This window comes from Diadema antillarum, unplaced genomic scaffold (genome assembly GCF_040938485.1).
Source record: "Diadema antillarum isolate AM-2024a unplaced genomic scaffold, OU_Dant_1.0 seq00000113_RagTag, whole genome shotgun sequence".
In the NCBI taxonomy this organism is placed as follows: domain Eukaryota; kingdom Metazoa; phylum Echinodermata; class Echinoidea; order Diadematoida; family Diadematidae; genus Diadema; species Diadema antillarum.
In genome coordinates this window covers 385661-409213 of record NW_027271197.1, presented here as the reverse complement: position 1 = coordinate 409213, position 23553 = coordinate 385661, and the positions used below count along the sequence as shown (strand labels likewise).

The 23553-nt window shown below is 37.3% G+C and overlaps 1 protein-coding gene across 1 annotated transcript; it reads right to left on the bottom strand.

The window, feature by feature from the left end:
- Positions 1-1337: 1337 nt before the first annotated feature.
- LOC139727054 (solute carrier family 2, facilitated glucose transporter member 3-like) lies at positions 1338-18028 on the bottom strand. Its single transcript, XM_071638034.1, has 7 exons — positions 17902-18028; positions 17072-17268; positions 5562-5672; positions 5009-5110; positions 4378-4453; positions 2239-2366; positions 1338-1859 (listed from the first exon to the last, which is right to left on the bottom strand). Exons 1-7 carry the CDS (start codon positions 18026-18028, stop codon positions 1668-1670), a joined length of 933 nt encoding a protein of 310 aa, XP_071494135.1. The 3' UTR covers positions 1338-1667.
- Between the last annotated feature and the right edge of the window lie 5525 nt (positions 18029-23553).

Genomic DNA, 23553 nt, shown 5'->3' with positions numbered 1-23553 from the left:
CCTCCTTGATTATGTGATTGCAACAAAACACACGAAACAAACAAAAGACAAACTTTTGCATGTAATAACTTTTTTCAGAAAGAAAGAAAATTAAGGACACCATGTAGCTAGCCCAACTTATGAAAGGAAAAAAAGCTAAAGCAACTCATTTTACACAAAGTTCTCCCAAATTGACCGAATAAACATGCCACAAACGTCTCCGTGGGTTTTTTTTTCTCACCCTAAAACGATCTTCTGAGTTAAAAGCAACCATAATACTCAAATCACCAGTGGAAATATCTACATGTAGTCGACTACTCTTTTCTCAGAAAAGATATGTCTTGTCACTTCGTAAACATGTGCCCTTTTCAAAACAACACGAAGGCAGGCTGGACCCCTTTGGAACTTCAATAGCCGTAATTTACAAATGAAAAAACAATGCTTAAAATTTCACGGCAATACAGGCATTCAACGCATTGCAATGCAGATACTTCAAAGCTTTTTTTAATACAGATATATGATTAATCTCGATGATGTATTCCGTAGTATAAAGTACATTTTCTCTATTATATTCCTCGGTTTCTCTACAATTTGATAAAGATGATTACAGTGTATAACCAAGATGGTGATTTTCATACCAAATGATAAACTAATTCTATGACATGTCTATTGAAAGTCAAACATTTGACCTGAGGTGTTAAATCACACATCGTTGATAATGAGGAGTATGAATAGACATTGTGACGTCATCGATTTTTTCCCTTCTGTCTTAATACGAAAAACACGACGGATATCTAACATGGCATAAGCTGGGTAGGCATGTACACTGCAGAAGTGCTTTAGTCATGGTCACCCATCTATTGCTTCCATCATCGAAAACTGGTGCGATTTTTAAGATGTGTTTTGTTTGTTTGTTTGTTTGTTTTCATTTTCTTCTTTTTTGCGTGTGCATTGTACTAATACAATGTATGATATGCATTCTTTTGGCTCGTCTAAAAAACGTTGTATTTATCGGTCCTCTCAGATTGGCCTAATAAAGTTGGTACGCTAGGTACACACATTCAATGTTTCATAATGAATTAAAGTGTGCAGATTAAAGTCAAGTTGGTTCATACGATTGTCTATCCTACTTGAATCGCAACCATCGTATGTCGTGAGTTGTTTGTTTTGTCTTGTTTTTTCATTTGAAGTCATTAAAAAGAATTTCAAGTACTGCCCAACCACTGCACAAATCAGAGTCATCCAAGTGTCTAGGCATTTGCATAATCTCCCCACCCTCCCCCTCAGTAAAATTTGAAGAACCCCACTCCTATAAGAGGCTGACTTTTACTTGAAAGGAATGAAATGGGAAATATAATGTGCCTAGGATATATTAATAAATCAATATATGAATTGATAAGTAAACAAAGCAGAGAAAAAGGAAACAGGACATATACATCTAGGATTCTTCATACGGCAGAACTATTTTTGCATAAAAATATTGATTTTACCATTCAAACCTTACCAAAAAAAAAAGGTCTTTTGGATCAAGCTTGCGAAATGTAGAAAGTGGAAGACATTTCAATATTTCAGCCTTGCTATAATAGAATCCCAACTCTAAATTATTCGTAGGTTTGGACTTTTATTCTTGTTTTTTGCTATTTATTTTCTCTCTACCCTCCGGGCCCCCTACCCCGACCCCGACCCCCCTATTGCGGATCGTATGACGACATTTCGATTTGTTGTTTGTTCCTAGTCCCACCCTCAGCCCGGTCGCGGAAAATCGATGCGATCTCGTCGAAGCTGCGATTTCGGGTCTCCGGCAAATAGAAGTATATGAAGGCCGTGGTGGCGATGGCGCAGACGTCGTAGATAAGGAACACGTACTGGCCGATGGCAGCCTAGAAAGCAAAGAGGGAAAAAAAGTAAAATCAATCGTTGTTTTTTTTTTTTTGTATCCTTACAACAGTATTTAGCATAAAGATTTCGTATAAACATCGACTTAAATCAAATAGAACGCTAAAGTTACTAGCAACGGCAGCGGATAACTTTCGTTGAGCTGCCTGCAATAAACCTCCACAGAAAATCTTTCGACTTTCATTACCTGAATTTAACGTACATAAAAAAGAAAGAAAAAAGGGGTTTATATGCATCCGGGTGGATCTTACATTTGGCACATTGTTCGAGTTGTGCGACGTCGAGCAACGCGAGATTCACCGTATACAAGGTGTGGGTTCAAAATACTGTTGGATTAACAACTCATTAAGGAAAATTGCTCACTTGAATAGGCGGGAAAGTGAGCTGCACGGCGAAATTTGTCCACCAGTTGACCTGGATGGAGACACTCAGGGCGGACGGGCGGGGACCTTGCGACCACAGCTCTGCCGATATCAGGTAGGGTAGAGGCGCTAGATTGAGGAATATTTCAGGAAAAAGAATTACAACAATGCTTATACTCCATCTCAATATTCTCAGTAAGCTAATACCATGAATCAACTCTGGAACGTAATCATATTATATGACCTTCACGATAATTGTTGGTACACAGTGTACTACCAAACAGCTATGCACAAATATGGGATGAAAGTGACTGTGTGCAAAAATTGAATTAAAACAATATAAGCATACCTCATTAATTTTTCTTTATATCCCTATGCAATCATCTTTAACCTATTTCCACAGGGACTTATACTATAGAGTCACACACGGCTGGGTCACAAAACGGGTTTGATCCGAGTGAAAATGAGCCGGATTAGTCCCGGAATGGAGGGTAATTTATGCTACAGTCACACACGGCCGGATTTCGAACCGGGTCCATAAGGAATTAAAACCGTATCGCCCTGGTTAAAGCCCTAGAGACCCGTATTGACCCGTATCGAACCGTATAAAAATCTGCTTAATAAATCCTTAACTGAATCCTTGTTGACCCCTATCGACCCGTGTCAACCCGCTTCGACTCGTACCGTAAACCTTGTCATCATCCGTTGCATGAAGGCAATGCGGTATACGGCAAGGGTCCATACGGTTTTATGCTGCGGGTTACAGCGGGTCGATGCGAGTCAATGCGGTTCGAACCGGGTGAATTCGGATATCAGTACGGAACTGAAATCCGTGAGAAAATTTTGAACACCACCAAAAATTTTTTTACCGCCGTATCGTAGACCCCGGAATCCATTAGGAATTGACACGGGTTACGATGCGGGTCAATGCGGGTCTCTACGGCTCGAACGCGGGTCTCTTCGGCTCGAACCAGGTCGATACGGTTTTGAGTCCTTATGGACGAAATCCGGCCGTGGGTGACTCTAGCAATATCTTCCTTATCGCTGGTATTCAGGGTATGGTTTCCGAGCAATGGCTCGTTATTTGCACAAAGAAATTGGGCCAAATGCATAAAACAAGCAATTGCTTGTAAGCAATTGCTTCAGGCAAAAGCACAAGCTCGTCTAGCAAAAGGTTTAGCTCAAGCAATTGCACAAATCCATATGCATAACCTTTTGCTTAGGCTAATACCTTTTGCTTGTCCCCCCACAAGCAATTGCTTGCGTTTTCAACAACAGGGACATCACGCCTGTGCGAACACAAGAACAAAGGCGAGTGTGACAGCATGTATTTGAAAGGGCATGTGTGTGTGTGTGGAAACATTTCCTGACATAGCAGAAGAGCTATGAAATGTACACACACACACACACACACACACACACATCTACACACACACGTATTACTGGCTGATTCCCGGATCTGCAAGATCGCAAGATCACAGAGGTCTCCTTGCTCTCCACCAAAGTCAGACATCCTATCTGATTTTCATCACATTTTGCGTGCTAACCGCTGGACATTCCCGTTGTTGAAATGAAAAAGTGTCTTACACTACTCAGGAGTAATTTCTTGTAGATTTATACCACTCCTTCACAAGTGTGGTCTTTCTTTCATGAATATGAAAATGCTTAAAAAAGGGAACGTTCCGGTTATTAAAGCAAAAGCTCAAGCTCATTTTACAGAGCTTGGAAAATCGTAAGCAATTGCTAGCAAGAACTAGCAAAAGGTATGTTTTATGCATACGTTTTTAAGCAAATGCTTGGTCTCTACGCAATTGCTTGAGGGCTGCAAGCAATTGCTTGTGCTTGGTAGCAAAAGCTTCTGCTTGCAAGCAATTGCTTGTTTTTATGCATACGGCTTCGAGTAAAAGGCTAGCACAAGCAATTGCTAGCGTTTATGCATTCGGCCCATTGTGGGAATTTCCGCCTATTTCTACCTGTTGAAATAACTTCAGTCATGCATCACATTGAAGTTTAAGCAGTAGATAATGTTATTAAATATCGTTCAACTGCAGCGTTGTGTTTCTTAATGCATACGGTGTTCAGTTTTTGTGCACCTGCACTGCATTGGTCTTGGTTTTGTTTGAACATTGACTGCACTTACCTGGACCAATGGCGAAAGTGATGATGTACAGGTACACAAAGACAAGGCTCATCCACTTCAACCATTCATACTGCCCCTAAAGAAATGCAATACAATAATTCACCGATATATGTCAAAGCAGAAACGTAATACCTTCAATCGTAGTTTTGAAAGGAATTACGAAATATTAAGCTTTTATTTAGAATCTAGTGGGACTAGCTGGTAATGAATTCTGTCTGGAGTGAGTAAAGGTCATAATGATTTCCCTATTAACTGAATCTCAATGGAACGGATTATTACGATTCAAAGGAACAATACATTGTATCATGCCTGTCTGTATCTACAAAACAGAAACATTAAAAATGGAAAAAGAAATGTACCCAGTTAATTAAGATATCATTATTGTTTCTTGCTCGTTAAACTCCCTCAATGGTACGCCAGCAAACGACAATAACATCATAGCAATTGCACTAACACACACACACACACACACACACACATACACACACACGCGCGCTCTAAAATAAAATAGATTAAAAGGCAAATAAATGAAAAAAAGACAAATGCAGATGCAAAACGTAATGCACATGAAAAATAACAGCACAAAATAGAGCCAAAATATTGAGAAGAATGAAAGTGTTGAAGGTGATACCTGAAGGGCGAGGCAGACAGTGAGACCCACTAGCCATAGGGCGATGATACCAAAAGGATAGAGGAGCAATGGGCGGCGTCCTATTCGCTCTACTACCAGCACCTGCCATGGAAAAAAAAAAATCAGGGACGAATTAATGTTAAAGTATGCGCAGTGTTGTTGACGGTGTAACTTTATGATAAGCAGACACTCATTCACTACTCAAATCCTATCATGCTTTATAGGATATTCGTTTTGTCACCACACACTGCGTAATTGTTGTTTGTGTTTGTTTGTTTGTTAGTAAGTTAGTTAGTTTGTTTGTTTGTTTGTTTGTTTAAATCCATTTTCATAAAATCATGGTTTACGGCTTTCCGTTAACATCCCGATGTAGACATGCAATGACAGAGTCGATACGCTTATGCCCATGAAATAAAAGTGTGGCGAGCAAAGTACACACACCCGCGCTTATACACATAGCCACACACAAGCACATAAAAAGAAACATACGCAAAGTTTCTATTATCAAACATTGTCAATCTCGCATTGCCTAAACGATGGAAGAGGAACTCACAGATACTGTAGTCACGCACACGTTGAGGGCGCCAAACCCAACAGTAGCGTATGCGATTTCTTTCTCGCTCATCCCTGCGGCGTTGTACAGCTCCCATGAGTAAAAGATAATCTGAAAAATTGAACAAGAAGAAATCACTGCATCGACCGTGCTCATTAAAATCACAATTCTGAACTTTACATAATCTTGTCTGTCTGAACATTACTTGGACAGTTTCTCAATTTCTCTTCAAAGTTGGTCGAAGTGCGAAAGGAGGAAATACACATGAAATTGTTTCTCCGCATAATGTCTTTTATGACTATCTCTATATCTGGATTTGGTGGACAGCTGTTGCTCTTCATTTTTTTCGCTCCTTATTGTTGCTGGACGCGTTTTCTTACTCTCAAATGTGTTGTTTTGGTTAGTTGTTGTGTTTTGTCTTCTTGGTGAGCCCTGTAACTTGTTATATCACAGCTTCTCTTACAAATTGTGGTATAGATGGACACATTGTTTCTCGTCTGCACCAAAGAGTCCATCAAAAAGTGCTTATTTGGTGTAGGAAATTCCAGTCATATCTCTCTAAAAATACACCTCTTCAAGTAAAACTCTCTATGAATGAATAGTCCGTTGTAACCAAATTCTGGCTTCTGTTTGTTCTGGTCGACATCTTTCTAACAAGTTGTTCATACTCTTATTCAATGTTTTATTTCCTATACAATGTAGCTTAAAATTTAAAAACATTGTCAGTTACTATTCCCATCTCGAATTTGACACGAATTCGACATCTGTCACACTTTAACCCTAAAACGGCTGGGGGGGGGGGGGGGGGGAGTGTTGAATCACCCCTTCCTCGACATTTTCCACGACCATTCCACCGCACGAAATTTTTTGACCGTGCCGCTCGCTGACTTTTTACTTTCAAGTCTCGCACATGTTATGACTCCATTTTCGCGACAATCGGGCATACCGTTACGACGTTGCACGACCTTTCATACATGCTTGTCAGACCGAAAATGGCTCAAAAACGCGATTTTGTGTACAAAATCTATGCCAATTGAGTTTTCTCACCTTATTCCAAAAGATATGATTATTTTCACTTTCGCTATAATTCTGTAACGCGAGAAGGCCTCGTCGCGAGGCTTCTTTACTTTCTTTGTTCACGTCTCGCGCAACGTTTGAGAATAAATCGTCGGCGTTTTCACGAACCGACGCTATTTCGATTTTGGTCAAAATTTTCAAAATCGAGATATTGGTACCAAATGAAAGTGCTTTCAAAACTCTACCAAATCCCAAAATTTTAGATCACAAAATTAATTATTCTTAATTTTATCAAAGAAAGAAAAAAACGACGGTACTCGAAATATCGAGAAATTGAGAAAAAGGGGTTTCACGAACCGACGCAGTAAAGACACGCCGCACAGTGGGCCAGGTGTGAATGAAAGTGCGCCAAAATAGGGATTTAGTCACTGGAAGGAATTTTTTTTTTTCATATCCTAGGCACAAATTACATCCTCCTGAACACCTCTGAATAATAGTTTTTCTTGAAATTAATTTTAAGTGGATTGTTTATCTACAAACAGACTCAAAATCTGTGAATACTGGGTAAAACACGTGTAAATGCAATATTGTGGTTTTCAAAAGGTTTCCGCCGAACGGGTCGTTTGACCCTCTTCAAATTTTCAACACATGTGTCAAATTAACTATTTTAAATGATCATAAACTCTACAGGCCAGATTTTATTCCCTCTGAAAGTAATTTGGGTCAAAACAAGGAAAATTTGGCTAAAAATAGCAAATTTCTTTTAATGCTAAAAAATGGTCAACATTCCCACCGATTCCCGCGCTAAAAATATCACAGTCGCCTTTGCTGTAGTTTCTGCTTTACAATGATACCAAACTTGGCTGCAATCTTCCGCAATCTTGTGAAGAAAACCCAATTTTCCATCCGCATGTTTGCCCGTTTTTGGCCAAAATCTCGCGTGCGGTGGCAGCACGCATCCCATGGATCCCCATACGCCGGCAAGGCACACACAACAACAGAGACCACAGAGAGAGCAAGAGAGAGGGAGAGAGAGGGTGAGAGATGGGGGGGGGGGGGGTCTGGGCCCTCTGGGGAGGGGCGGGGTGTCATGTTCATCATGATTGATAGGTGTACAATGTTCACATCAAACCAGCTAAATGACCATAAATGTCTCGATGGTCTATAACCCTATAATGCCTGTGTAGACAGTTACTTGCACTGATTAACAGCATGCCAACTACCCACATTCAAGAAACCTACAGATCTGACGTTCTCTTCCTGCACGATTCTTTCGACCTGTTTTTTCGTGGTACCACAATTATATTTTTATATCCTCTTATTATTGATAATCTTACAGTGTTGATAAACAGTTCATGATACTTTGTTTTAGCATGATGTTTTCGCAATACATACCATAGGCTTCTGCTTCTGTTATGTTATTGTGTAGGGTTATTGAGGTGTAAGGTTAGTTTCCAGTGTGGGTGTTAATGATCTTTTTTTCCCTGTATTGAAATACCGAGTTCTTCATGCCTTATGCATGCCTGTAGACCACTGACTGGTCAAGTCAGTTGGAAGGCGGAGGAGAATCATTCGGTTTTTGTTTTTATTTTTTCATTACGAAAATGTAGAGTATCTTTTCTCCAAAAATATATGTATGCCCTGAATGTAGAATAACCATTATTTTCTCCCCTTTATCAAATAAAGTAAATACTATTTTCAAAAGGAATGTTTTAACTGAATTCTTAGTTTATCATAATAATATCACCTCTCTGTCTCTCAGTCTACCTCCGTAAGCACATCTTCCTCCATCATTATGCGATTATATCTATAGTCTTGTAACATCCTACATACTTACCAAAAATTCTCATTAATTCATTTTGAAGAAGTATGAATACCTCTCTAAAACATTTTAAGGCTTTATATATTATGGCCTTAACGGGCTTAACATAATAACTTTATCAAATTTCCTTTTCAATTTGTGTATAATGTTTGCTTCTCACGTATCTCTTATTTGCAATGTTAACGCATGCATTTTCAAGAGGGGACATAATATAGCAAACTAATGATAAATAACAAAAAAGTCCTTAAGGGCGCCCCTCCAAGTGTGACCAAAGTCTGAACCTTTGACGTCTTTCTTTTATTTTTGTTTCTTTTATTTTGTTACTTTTCATGTTGTTTCAGCACACGCGTTATCCCACAGCTACAGTTCGCACTATCAATTTTCTGACATTGATTGGAAAAATATTGTAACGTGAGAAATATTATATTTCTCATTGGATGTTCACAGCCAATTAGAAATCCCTATATAAATGACGTCATATGTGTTTGAAAATATTTTCATTGCACTCTACGGGCCTGATTACCCCTAGATCGGTCAACGTTTTAAGTCGATCTCGGTGAATATGAATTTTGGCGCACTTTGGAGCCATTCTGGCCCACTGTGCGCCGGTTCGTGAAACCCGAATTGCTAGGGTGAAGAGCAATGCGGGTTTTACGAACCGTCGCAGTTGCATTATTTTGAGCTTTGTTCAACTTACTGGCCTAGAATTAGGTTTTGGCCCTAATCCAGATCTCAGAGTGAGAACCAAACCATCTGAAAGATGAATGACGACCTAAGCCAGCCCACTGTCCACGAGTGAAGTGAATGGTAAGCTATAATCCTATTAAAATCATGCTCAAAATAACAGTTTCAGTTGGACTACCATAACCATTAATTGCGGTAGAGTGTAGTCCCATGTATTCAATCGCGTGATGCTTATGAAGCCTAGTCTGTAAACGCCATCCAATTTCAAATTAGATCCCAAATCATATTATGTATAGTTTCTTTTCAACTTATGTCGTTACTTCTGAGACTACTGAGTACTGTAGACGTAGTCGTAACGTCTGTGTGCAAGACATGCAAGATGTCAAAGTCTCGAAGACACTCATGGCTATGCCTTGACTTGAGTTGAAAATGAAATCATGAGATTGACAAAGTAGGCCTACTAAACTAAAAAAACAAGTAAAAAGTCTAAAAGTAAAACTCAAAGGAAGAGTAAAGAATAAAGTTAGACATGTTAGACTTTAACTTTCAAGTTTAACTATTAAGTCTAAGTTAAGACTTTACTTGTAATGCCAGTTACTAAAACTAAGATCAGCTGAAGTCTAAGACCAAGTCAAATTAACACAGAGTCTATAGTCTAGCTCTAGATCTACATCTAGACTAGTGGTAATAGTAGGTAGAGTCCACCCATTTTTCCCCCAATTTTTACTGGTCCATTCCTGAAAAAGTTACTGGTCAGTGTCCAACAGTAATTTTTCCTGGTCAGGGACCGTCGGACCAGTGCCAGTGTGCAGCGTTGGTGTAGATGTCATCTATGACAGTATGTGGTCTCGTGATACTACATAAACACTACGAGTAGTACTCTACAGGTTAGGTGGCTTTCCTGTACAGTGCAGTGTTATAGTATACTTGTGAATTCAGCCCTAGTACCGTACTGTGTGTAGATATGTGACATTATGTCTAACGTTAGTTCGAGTGGAGTACCTTTGAAGCACAGCGGTGGGGCTTTTTTTTCCCTAAAACTTGTGAATGCGGCCCAACCAAATGGCGTTTACATATTCACGCGTGATTGATAGTGATACAGTAGCGCTGTCGATTTCCACAGCATCCATACATAATCTTTTGTCCTTTCTTCTTTCCTTTTTCCCTTTGTTCTTTCACCCTTTTTATTCTTGGAATCGAAGGACTTCTAAGAAATGTCCCTCGACTGATTTAACCAGGACTCTTGAGTCCTGGTAAACCTAACCTAACCGAGTAACCGTTAACATTTGTTAGGCCTAACATACAGTAACACTGACTTAGCCCTGTATTGACTTTGTCTTTGGCCGACTTACTGAGATGGCGAGTCTAACTCTTTAACATTAGTCTAAACGTAGTCGTTAGATCTGTCAGTGTCAGTGTCACCGGTTATTGTATATGGTGCCATCTCTAACGTACGTTAACAAGTTGATGTTAGTTATCTATGTCAACTTACTGAGTCAGTAATAGTGGTACTGTCATCCTGTTGGATATCGCCGCAATATCATCCGTGACGTGTTAATTTCGTGTCACAAAGACAAAAGTTGCCAAGATCTAATAGTATTAGACAGGGCCGGCGCAGCCGTGGGGGCCGTGGGGGCTCGGGCCCCCACACTTTTTGTGCACCATACAAAGGAATACATAAGGTGTCATCACTTTGTTAGCTCATGAAACCCGGAAGTGGGCCCCCACACTTTTGAAAACACTGCGCCGTTCCTGTTAGATGTCTAGATCTAGATGTAGTCTAGATCTATAATATAAATTTTGTGAACCACTGGTAACTTAAAAGTGAAAGGTCTAGACTTCACTTAGTCTATAATTAGACCAGACATTCATGAGGCAAAGGCCTATTTAGTAGATCTATTCTTATTCTATTTTAACGTCAATTCCTACTAACTCGCCACGTGTTATTCCTAAGGCCAAGGACTTCCGGGTTAGTGATTTTTTTTTTCATAAATACCAAACAGCAGACGTGTTTCATTTGCATTCTTGTGCAGACTTCATGAAAATATGTGCAGTATCAAAGAAATATGATGCACATGACAATGCCAGTGTTTTATAGGTGAATGGTTAATACCTTTAAAAGCTGAATGATAATGTAAAGTCTAGGTCTAATTAAGATGTTACAGTCTCTGATAAGAAACAGGTTTGATTGTCATAGACTGTTTCCCAAATGCAGGTACATGTAGTAATATTCAGCTATTTCAATGCAATGCCTTATCTACATGTAGATTTATATTCATGTGAATGATAATTCAATTTCTACATGAGACATACCAAGTGCTAAACATAATATCTTGCATCAGTAAAATGTGTAAATGAAGAGACAATTTGAATATGCATCAAATACGAACAGCAGCATTTTTTGACATTCTTTGATCCTGCATAGGCCTACCATTTTGTTTTATGTTTAATATAAATAGAGCAAAATAATTTCAACTTCAGTTTTGTTGGCTGATTTTTTTTTCTTCTCAAAATTAAAGTTGTATCTTGTGCCATGATGTTTGATTTTAATCAAAAGTTCTTAATTTCTTTCTTTTCTTTCAGATGACTGGTGCCATGTAGTAGCGAAGAACTGGACTGTCTCAGAAAAGAAAAGGAAAAGTACAGGGTCGTGTACATCACCAACGGATGTGAATACAATGGTAATGTAGAGTCTAGGTCTAATTAAGATGTTAAAGTCTCTGATAATAAACAAGTTTGATTGTCGTAGACTCTTTCCCAAATGCAATTAGTAATATTCAGCTTTTTCAAAGCAATGCCTTGTTTACAAGGACATGCAGATTTATTCATGTGAATAATAATTTAAATTCTACATGAGACTTACTAAGTGCTAGACATAAGATCTTGCATCATTAAAATATGTAAAAGGCGAGACAATTTGAATATGCATCAAAAACAGCAGTATTTTTTTGACATTCTTTGATCCTGTATACCGTTTTGTTTTATGTTTAATATAAATAGAGCAAAATAATTTCAACTACAGTTTAGTTGGCTGATTTCTTTTTCTCAAAATGAAAGTTGTATCTTGTATCATGATGTTTGATTTTAATCGAAAGTTCTTAATTTCTGTCTTTTCTTTCAGATGACTGATGCCATGCAGTAGCGAAGAGCTGGACTGTTTCAGAGAAGAAGAAAAAAGTACAGCATCGTGCTGATCATCAAGGAATGTGAATACAATGGCTTAGGAAAGAAGACAATCTACAGATAGGATAGAAGGGAGAAATTGGGATGAAGGGCGACAACATAAGGACGGTATATCTACAGTGAAATGTGATTGTAAAGTGGAAACATGAAAGGAGATCCTAAGATTGAAGGTGAAAACAATGCATTCCATTCTGTGATGTCGTAATTACAATTTTGCTACACTTTAATAACACTACAGAGAGACATTTATATCAAGGAAAGCTTCATGTGGATATGGAATGTTAGATTTTTTTAAGTGTTCATTGGTATGTATTTCATGATAATAAATCTTGAAAGTTTTGTGTGGTAATCATAACCTTGTGATAAATCTTGATAGATTTCTAAGTGCACATTGGCAATATTTAGATGATGCTGTAATCAGATTAAGTTCTATTCTCCTTTATTCTTTTATTTATTATTTTGTTGTCTTCAACCCACTTTGAATGTGTCACGTATGATTCTTATAAACATGGGAACATGCACTCCATGTAAATGATAGGACTTATAACAAATTGACATAATTATTCAACCATCACTAGACAGTTCTGTTATAAGATGTTCTTTATCTAACTAAAATTGTAAATTATGATACGTGTATGTTCCCATGCAAACTCACAACAAAATACAGAAATTTGATTTCTTTTAATAATAATTCATTATGTCTCTAAATTTAAAATTAAAGAAAGTGATTGCAATAAGGATGTCAAACATCGTATATTAAAATAATAGATTATTCATTTGTCTCCATCCGTAGTAACGCACGCAACTGCAGTGTGCAGTTTGTAGGCTGCTGTGAAAAAAAAAAAAAATCACAGGCAGCCCAAGCAGGATTCGAACCCACGACCTCTGGATTACTAGACCAGCGTCATAACCACTAGACCATCGGAGTGCCCTGGCGCTACCTTTACACATGAATAATTAAGTATAGAAGGGCTTGGGGGCGCTTCGAAGTTTACTGCTCTTATTAAATATGTACATGTCATTTGCAACTCAACTAAAGATGATTAAACACACTGAAATTCTTACTTTAAATGATATTCATAATCTGTTTTTTTTTTCTTTAATAGCTTGGGATGTACACTTTATACACTGTATCGGTCTACATTTCGCCTACAATATGGAATTCTTTACTTCGAGACGTTTGTTTTTAACAAACAAAAAATTAAGAGTCCTTTAAAGGTACTGTAAAACAGTGGTGTTTGTTTGTTTGTTTGTTTGTTTTTTTTGGGGGGGGGGAGGGGAGTCAAATTAGCCTTGGCCCCTCTCCGTCGTCTTTTTTTTTTTTCCTTTAGCTGCATTTTTTTTAGTCATCACATGAAAATTCGTCTGCATCCACCCCATAGTTTTGCTGATGACCTTTCTTTTTAATTATTTTAGCCACACACAATTTTGGCTGAATTTTCCCACCCCTCTTGTGAATTTGCTAGTACGTGTACTAAAACACATTCTCAGAATGTGTTTATAGTACTGGTGGATTAAGGATTCACAGTGAGGGGGGGGGGGGTCGGCCAAAATTTCTCTTTTCTCATATGTAACAAGCCTTCGGGGCGAAAGGCTGATATTATGGGCTTTCTACACACATTTTTAGATGCTAATTAAGGTTAACATGAGCATGATCATTTATGTTGTGATTAATTTATTTCCTTCAATGTATGACTTCTATTAGAGACTTAATTGGCTTGGCACTCCTTACATCGACCTATTTTAGACACCCATTTCCCTCTCTCGTGCTTTTTCTCTACTGTCCTGTGAATAGTGTAACTACATGTACATGCAGTACCTCTTCTCTTTTGTATGATACACATCAAGTTTTTATCTGAGCATATGGGTGTTGCAGCACTCTCAAGCTTCATGCATATGCAGCAACATCTTTGTGTGGTCATATACATACATGTAGTTATGCTTGATATATTAATTTGAGAATGTTATTCTTTCTGTTGTATATGTTCCGTCCGCACTCTATAGATGTAAATGTACGATGTAAGATTTGGTGTGCATGTTCGAACTGTGTTCCTCTTTTTGTGAACACACAAGAACTGATATAATAATGAACTTGAATTACACATATTCTTGAATCTTGATTCCATCTCCATTTGCCATTAGATATGTATTGATTTATGGAGCTCTTCCACAATTGTTATCCTTCCCATTGTCAGTACATGTACTCATCTCTGAATAATTCAAATTTGATATTTTATTGAGGACCTATGTTTTTTCGATTACATAATGTACCTCTTCAATATATTGCTGCAAAAGGCATAATAAAACATGACCATTATTATATATTTAAAATGAAGCTTGAAACTCTGATAGTGTTGATATTCATGTATTTTTAGGAGTTTATCAGTTTCGAAGAGTGCATGCAGGATGAGTTTATGTTTTTATATGATCTGGTGCAGCTATCATAGAATCTGTTGAGCAGGAAAGAGAAAGATGGAAAATGAGGAATTATGAGTGAATTCGCATGCGAGCCAAATGACAATAATGACACTGATAAAAATTGTGACAAAGTAAATGTCACAAATATGTGGAATAATAAGAAATAAAGAAATTAATATATTATTTCAGAGAAAGAAATAACAGAGTGCATGCATGAGTATGAAAGATGAGTAAATACAAGTAATTATTACTGACCGGCACGTCTTTTTCCCAAGATTTAGCGGTATCCTTCATCTTAGAACAAACATTCATAATTATTGTGAAAGAAGTGAACTGAATTTGAATTAAAAATAATGTGAAAAAAAGAAAAAGTAAGTTAATTAAGTAAAAAAAAAAACAGTAAAAAGTAAAAAAATATGAAACACAGTATACCGAATACATGTATTACCAAATGATAGATGTCCAAATGCAAAAGTGTTAAATAATAATATATCCACAAAAAAGGGGGGGCAAAGAAATCTTTGGAACGATCAACCACAGCTATAATAACAATACATGCGTGTACTAAATGAAGATGAAAACAATGACAACAGGCTCTTTTTAGAACAATTAAGAGAAACTGGCTTGTATTATCATCTTAATTATCACTAAATGTATTGTAATCATCACAACAATCATTACATGACAATTAATTTCAATTAATAAGGTTATTGTTGATAAGCAGGTATAGCCCTAATAGTATTTGTATGTAAACACATACGAAAATGAAATAGCGACGGTTCGTAAATACACGCGTATTGCACGTTACCTATTGTACAGGCCCTACAGCGCGGGTCTCACGAACCGGCGTAATACAACTTACGTCGGTTCGTGAGACCCGCGCTTAAGTACATAACCTATGGTGCGCGCAAGAAACGATGGATTTACGAACCGACGCAGTGAGTTTGAAGACAGAAATATCGTAAATTTTTTAAATTCACACTAAAATTACACTATGGATAGGAAGAACAACTTCCACTCTCATCACCCTGTCAAAATGTTCACACACAAGACAGGAAAAGTCATTGAAAACGTTGTCTAAAACTTGTGAGATCTTTAAACGCGACTTTCTCAGAACTGCATTTTCGCTCAAAAACGAAATAGCGTCGGTTCGTGAAAACGCCGACGAAATTTGCAACGTCCGCGCATACTTTAGCGAAGCCACGCCCATTTTTGTAACGGAATGTCGCCCCAAAACGGGCACAATTTTGTGATTTTGTGTACATTTCCGATGGAAAACAGTGCTCTGTCATGAAAGTCATAAAAACCTGATTATATTCACAATTAATCACTTTCATTGATTAATTTTATGCTAATTATGGTAGAAAAGTGGTCAGTGACAATTTCCAATATAAAAACAAAGAAAAGTTAAAAAACACAGAAATACATAAGAAATTCTGAAAACAATAAAATACATAAGAATTGAAATGAGTTTTGGAAGTTTTTGTGATGTACAATTGTTGAATATGCTAAATTTGACTCTCAATGCTTTTATGATCTTGAGCTTAATTTGCATAATTAATTATTTAAAATTAGAAATTTATTGTTTCAAAAAATCTCAGAACACAATCTTGTAGATTATGACGTGAGTCTCACGCATGCAAAATTTCATCGCGATCGCACCACCGATGGCCGAGATCTGGGGGGAGGGGGGCGGAATCTGCCCCCTCCGGTTTTAGCATAGCCGAAAAAGCCCGGCCCTTTTAGGATTGAAATAGCTTCTGCAATAAATTCTGTGGAAAAACGAAAAAACAAACTGTCAAACAACAAGAGAATACATAAGAAATTAACAAAACAATAGAATACATAAGAAATTGATATTGATACCACATTTTTTTCAAGTACATTGTTAGAAATGCTACAAAGAATAATATCACCAAAAAATTGGGACACTATCTTCTTTATTTTCTGAGTTTGAACAAAATTTATGACTTCACACATATTAATTAATTAATATAAAAAAAGAAAAAATAATTTTTCCTTTTATAGTTTGGTAGATTACGCGACAGGCAAAGCATGTTCCAATGTTCATGGCGATTGCGCCATCGACGGCCGAGATCTAACGGGGTGGTGTTGAATCAACCCTCCCCCGTCTACAGAACAGCCCCAAAAGCCCGGTCTAGTTAGGGTTAATAGGTGTGAGCGTTGCAAGAAAGTCGAGTTGCAATCGATAGTGAATATCAATCGCGAATTTGAAATTGCACGCGCACCTTCCTATCAATATAGTTCAGATTTCCGTTGGAAAGCGCAAGCTTGCAATCAATTTCAAGATTTGAAATTGGTTTGGGAAATTTGCAATTGATTGCAACTTTCTTGCAACTCCTTCCTTTGACTGATTTGTGCTCACTGCATTGATGCCAGAAAGCTGTTGGCCGAGGTGGATGACCACGCAGATGAGTAGTGGCAGGAGCCAGGCGCGATCACGCAGACATATTAAGTCCGCAATACCAATACGTTCAACGTCCCTTTCATTGTCGTGTTCGAATTGCATCTCTACAATCTCTCTCTCGATCATGTCGTCATCACCGCGGAGTTGCCGAAGAGCTAACGGAGGGATGAGAGGGGAATGTGAGAAAGTCTTGATACAATGTAACAATAATTAATACAGTTTACCCAGTCAGCGTCTGAGTGCAAGACTGAATGAAAATAATGGTGCTACATGTAGAAAAGGCTGGCATACATGTAGAGTTTGAAAATAAAACAAAACAAAAAAAAAGCAATCGCGCGCACACACACACATATACATACAAACGATTCGATAGGCCTAAACAGTATATACTGTAAATACACTATTAACTATACACAGTGTAAATGTTGAAAATAGTATCACAAAATGTTGGTCAAAGCTTGTGCGTACCAAGATACCGGTGGCAATGATTCTCATAACCAAAGTGTTACCAATATCATACCCACGAACATGAAATGCTTCACGAAAAGGCACCAAGAACTAGCCTCTTTCAGGGACCTCTCGCTGTAAGTAATCAGATGGCAATTGCAAGAGTAGTCGAACAGAAGGTCTTTACGCCAGACAGAGCCAAGGCCACCAGGGCGACAGACAAACCCCTCAGATCCGGCTCTCGTTACTTACGACTGTTTGCGTTCAGCTGCGTAAGAGGACCTTTGAAGAAGGCCTTACCAATATTATAGAACTTAAAAAAGGAAAAAAAAGACTCGTACCTTTTATTGCTTCATCCCGCTCATCCTTTACAATGAGCAGCCACCTTGGACTCTCTGGACAGAACGGCAGGACGATGAATTCTACGATGGATGTTACGACAGTCAGTGCTAGGACGGCGGACCACATGGCTTCGTCGTTGAAGGCAAAAAAGCCAAGGCACTTCGCGAGTCAAAAAGGGATGTCGACATATTATATTATTTCTATTCATTACAACCATAGACAATAAGACACAATCTGGTTGGACAGGAAACATAAAGACGAACACGAATTAGAAGACGACGACGACGAAAATCGAAGACAAAGATTTCAATAACGAGAAAGAGAAAGAAAAACAGAATGAAAAATTCTTCGCACTGTCTGAAACAATCCCCAATCTGCTAGCGATAACAAACATAAACAGAAACGCGCGCGCACACACGCACAAACAAACAAGCAAACAAACATTCGTGAACCACGACCCCGTAATGAAATAAATCGACACATCACTAATGGGGACACTTATGAGATGGCATGATAATGTTGCAGAAGTCAACTTTGCTATTGTCTTAAGTAATGCGATGTACATTTGTATTTCTCAGGCTACAAAATAATGATTTTTAACTTACTGCATTGACATGGTGATATTTGCTGGAGTTAATAGAGCCTCTGCTGGGTTTACACTACCTAATGACGACGTAAGGTTCAAATAGGAAATGTAAGTTTGATATCATAATTTAATGTGCAATCATTTTAATTCGTTTGTTGGTTTTTTTTTTATAACCTGCTCAAACAAGGCGGAATTTCGGCCGCGAACATCTATGGGGTGCCAAGTGTTGCATTGGTATCTTTCGTTCCGACAAAATGTTCATTTCGTTCCGAAATATAGTCATTTTCTAACGAAGTAAATTCATTTCGTAACGAAATTAAATTTTCGTCAACGAAAATGACAATACAATGTATTTCCTAATGACACGAACACTTCGTACTTAATCATTCGTGACAAAAACAGTCATTTCATAACCAATTCGATGAACATTTCGTAACGTATCTTGACGAAATACAGTCATTTTGCGACACCTGGCGCCCCATAAATATCTTACCAGACCTAGAAGAATGCCCACGGTGATCAAAAGCTGGTGTGAGACAGAGATGGCACCCCGGAGAGTTACGGGCGCGATCTCGGCAAGATACATCGGCACTATTGTGATTGATATACCTGAGGCAAGATGAGTGATGTAAATCCTGGCGTAAGAACATTGGATGACATCAACTTGTTGATTGTTTGCTTGCTTGTTCTTTTTTTTTCATTGCATGTATGACGTGAGCAAATAACGAGAAACAATCGTTATAATAATTTGAATAGGTAGAAAACATGGTATTTAATTCCAGACAATTGGCGAATTCAAAACATGAACTTTTGTAGGAGTATCGTCATCAATCTAAAAGGAAAGAAATCGATGTTTTGAATATTGTAATACACGCATCAACATGCATACAAATTGCGACCGGGGTTACAACACGAAAAGTGTATGATGTCCTCCACTTGATATTCATTACACTGATTAAACAGGAAATATTTTTTTCCACTTGATGGCGAGTTCTCCAGTAAATGCCAGTCAGTAGTCTAGTGGGATTTCTGAAAAAGGGCTCTCTAAAATGGTGTTAGAGGCATTTTTGAGTAAAAGTTGGGAACCGGTCTCTTTTACCTAATTTGAGTATGCTGAATCCGAAAAATCCGGTTCCCAAGCGAAATTCATCGATCTTGACCATCTAATTTGCTTAAACAAAATGGCTGCCAAGCTACAGAAATTATCAGTTTCAGATACGCATTTTCTAGCAATTCTTTGCAAACAAGCTGGAAAAAGTGATTTGAAATGTTTGTACAGAGAATAGAATTACCAATTTATAAGGGATAAACGTTTCTCAGGTGGCAAAAAGTATATTTTATTCATAATTATGCAAATTAGGACTGAAATATGCAGATATATATATATATATATACATTAACACTGGAAGAGTAATTTTGACATTTTTTATTTCTTGAGAGGCAAATTAAATACTAAATATGTAGACTTTAAGGTTTTGAGGGTCAGGAAAACTCCGGTTTCCAAGCGAAATTCACCGATCTTGACCATCTAATTTGCATAAACAAAATGGCTGCCCAGTCACAGAAATTGTCAGTTATTCAGTTTCGGACACGGATTTTCTAGAAATTCTTTGCAAACGAGCTGGAAAAAAAAAGTGATTTGATATTATGTACATATAATAGAAGTAGCAATTTGAGGGATAAACGTTTCTCAGATGGGAAATAGTATATTCTATTCATAATTATGCAAATTAGTACTGACATATGCAGATAAATATATATTAACACTGGAAGAGTAATTGTTACAATGTTTTTCTTGAGAGGCAAGTTAAACACTAAAGATGTAAACTTTAAGGTTTTTAGGGTTAGGAAAACTCCGGTTCCCAAGCAAAATTCACCGATCTTGACCATCTAATTTGCATAAACAAAATGGCTGCCCAGCCACAGAAATTGTGAATTCCAGACACGCATTTTCTAGATTTTTTTTTTTTTTTTGTAAACGAGCTGGAAAAAAGTGATTTGAAATCTATGTACATAGAATGGAATTAGCAACTTGAGATATAAACGTTTCTCAGGTGTTAGATAATATATTTCTTTCATAATTATGTAAATTAGTACTGAAATATGCAGATAAATATATATTAACACTGGAAGATTTTTTATATTTTTTTCTCTTGAGAGGGAAGTTAAGAATATCATATACACTTGAAAGTTTGGAGGGTTAGATGAAATCTGAATCCCTTCTCAGTGGTATCAAAATAAATGCAAATACATATATTGTATCTGTATGCAAATTATATGCAGGCTTCATGAGTTTTATGCGCATGCAGTTCATTCAATAATCTATATACCCTGGTAAAATTTTATTTTTCAAATCCTTTAAAATGGTCCTTTTTTGATTTTTTTAAAGAATTCAAGTTAGGAACCCGATTCTTAACCAAAAATGATTGCGCTAGGGCTAAAAAAACAAAAACAAAACAAAACACAAAACAAAACAAAAACGGGTCTTTTTCAAGCGAATGAACATTAAAATCTAATTTGCATAATACATACAAAATAGCTGCAATATTGCCATAAAATTGTTAATATCATGCAAAATATTTTTATTACATCGATAATCGCAAAACGAGTTGATGAAAACTCTCTCTACACGGATCATGACTCAACTCTTTATGGGGGGAATGTCATCGAATGCCATTTTATTCATATGCAACATCCATTATTGTATTGTTCCAATATGCAAATCTATATATAGCACGGAAATTCTATTTCCCAGTTAACCAGAGCGTGGTAATCATATATATATATATATATATATATATATATATATATGATAATATAAGATTACATATGATTATATATAGCAAACATTCGTCTATAGGTTGAAATGGATAGGTGGTTTTATTCTATTTTGTCTTATGAAGTGGTTTTTTTTTCAAGTCGACGAAAAATACCTTTAATGTCACAACAAACATTACTGATGCCCCAATGAATAAACAAAATTATGTTGCAAGTCCGTTAGATATATAAGACTGGAGAAGGATCCATTGGAAAGTTAAGTTTGTAGAATAGCCGCGATCACACACTGGCAAAAGATCAAGAAGTTTAAAATCGCGATCTCCAAGATCTCAAAAGGCGCGGCCAAATTGGCAAAATATCGAAAAGTTTCAGATCGCAGTCTTTAAGATCTTGAAGTTTTTCAAGTGCGTGTGACTGCAAACTTTCCGCGAAACTTCCCACTACAACTAGGGATATTTCATCTTATAATGCTGTCCTCTCCAAACTTCTCGATCTCTTGCCAGTGTGACCGGACAACAAAAGATCATGAAGACGTCGCGATCTTAAACTTTGCGATCTTTTACCACTCTGACCGCGCCTTATCATGATAAACTTTAATAACGATGTTAGAATAACAGTGAGGGAGAAGAAATGGAAAAAAAAGACATGTGGCACACATCCACCTATATTATATCCTTCTACATCTGTTATAAGAATGTAACTTAGTCAACTTCCAAGACAGTTCGAACTCTGAAATTGCATCGGCCAGTGCAATCTGCGAAATAAGGGGTTTACACCTTCCTGTTCCTTTTTGTTTTTGTTTTCAGTATACTTGGATAACATGCCGCCAGTGATAACCACCAGGTATAATGCATTTCAATTTATTCTTAACTGGACGACGCCACGCTCCCTTGTCTGTCTGACTTCTGATATCAGATCATAGAAATTACATTCTTAGCAAACAGGCCTCTATAGCTTTAAGGGCCATTAGATTGTAAGAAATAAGGAATAATGAATACTCATTAGAAACCATGTGACATACAGATGATTCCACTTCATATCAGACGTAAATGGACGCCATTTTTCCTCTCATTATATGGTTTATCAAGTATAGTTTTTGAATATCCACATTGTCACTTGAATTTCTGCCCAAGAATTAGGATATGGATCTTTTCATGGAGGACCTGGGTTTTCCATTACCTTACGAACATGAAGTTACTTTTGATCCCTTGAGAGATAACATCTATCCGATAGCTACCTTAAAGAGGCCTTCTTCCGTATAGATACTGGAGTTGTGCTTTTTCTGCCAGACTGATACTGACAGTAGCACTCACAATGACTCACAATCATCAAGGATGCTGCTTGTACGAGAAAAAAAAAACTAAAGGGTTCCAAGAACATGGTTGTTATCAGTCGTCTTTATAAGAATAAACTTATATTCGATTCAAAAGATGCATCACACAAGCTCGTTTGGCACAAAATATGTTCCGCCATTTTACCGACAAAAGTATACTGGACGCTCGAAAAGCAGTCCAACGACAATACTCCAGTATCTTAAAAAAAAATTAAAAAGGAAGAAAATCCTGCTCACTGTGCCAGACCTGATCTTTCTTCACCAGTAGATATTGGATGGGAACGTTTTGATCTGATCTACAGCCTGTACAACTGATATATCTAGCTCCAATCCTGCAAATTTGCCTTGAGGTGATTTCATGTGCATGCGAAAGCATTGCAGAACATTTCGATGCAAATGTCACAAATTAGGCCTACGATGTACAGCAGTGTGTGCATGTTAGCAACAATGTGATGATGCAAATCTTGCATGAATGCAGATCAATTTAGCTCGATTGAGAAATAGACTTTTTGACTCAGATTATGTTTCTTTTCAGCCAAAATATAAAGGTGTTGATGACTAGAATTACAAAGTTCATCCTACGTTTCTGTTTCCGACACTGTCCGAGATACTAGGATTTTTTTTTACAATTTTTTTTTTTTTTTTTTTTTTTTTTTGCTTGAGCCTGCAGAGTGGGTGAAGAGATAGGTTTTTTTTAAATCTATCTCTGGGAAACCCATAAATTATGACGAGATTTATGAAAGTTGCCACTTGATTTTAAATTCAACAGATCGAAAATAATCATAAACCAATCTATCCAATGAAAACGACAAAGTACAGGGTGGAAAAAGCGACCTTGCACTAATCCATAGAGTAATGTATAGTGATGTGATTGTTCGATAGCTTTGACGGCAAGACCTTGTTTTGGTGGTGAATATGCATAAAGAAAATGGGTGAATATTTGCATAATTTATC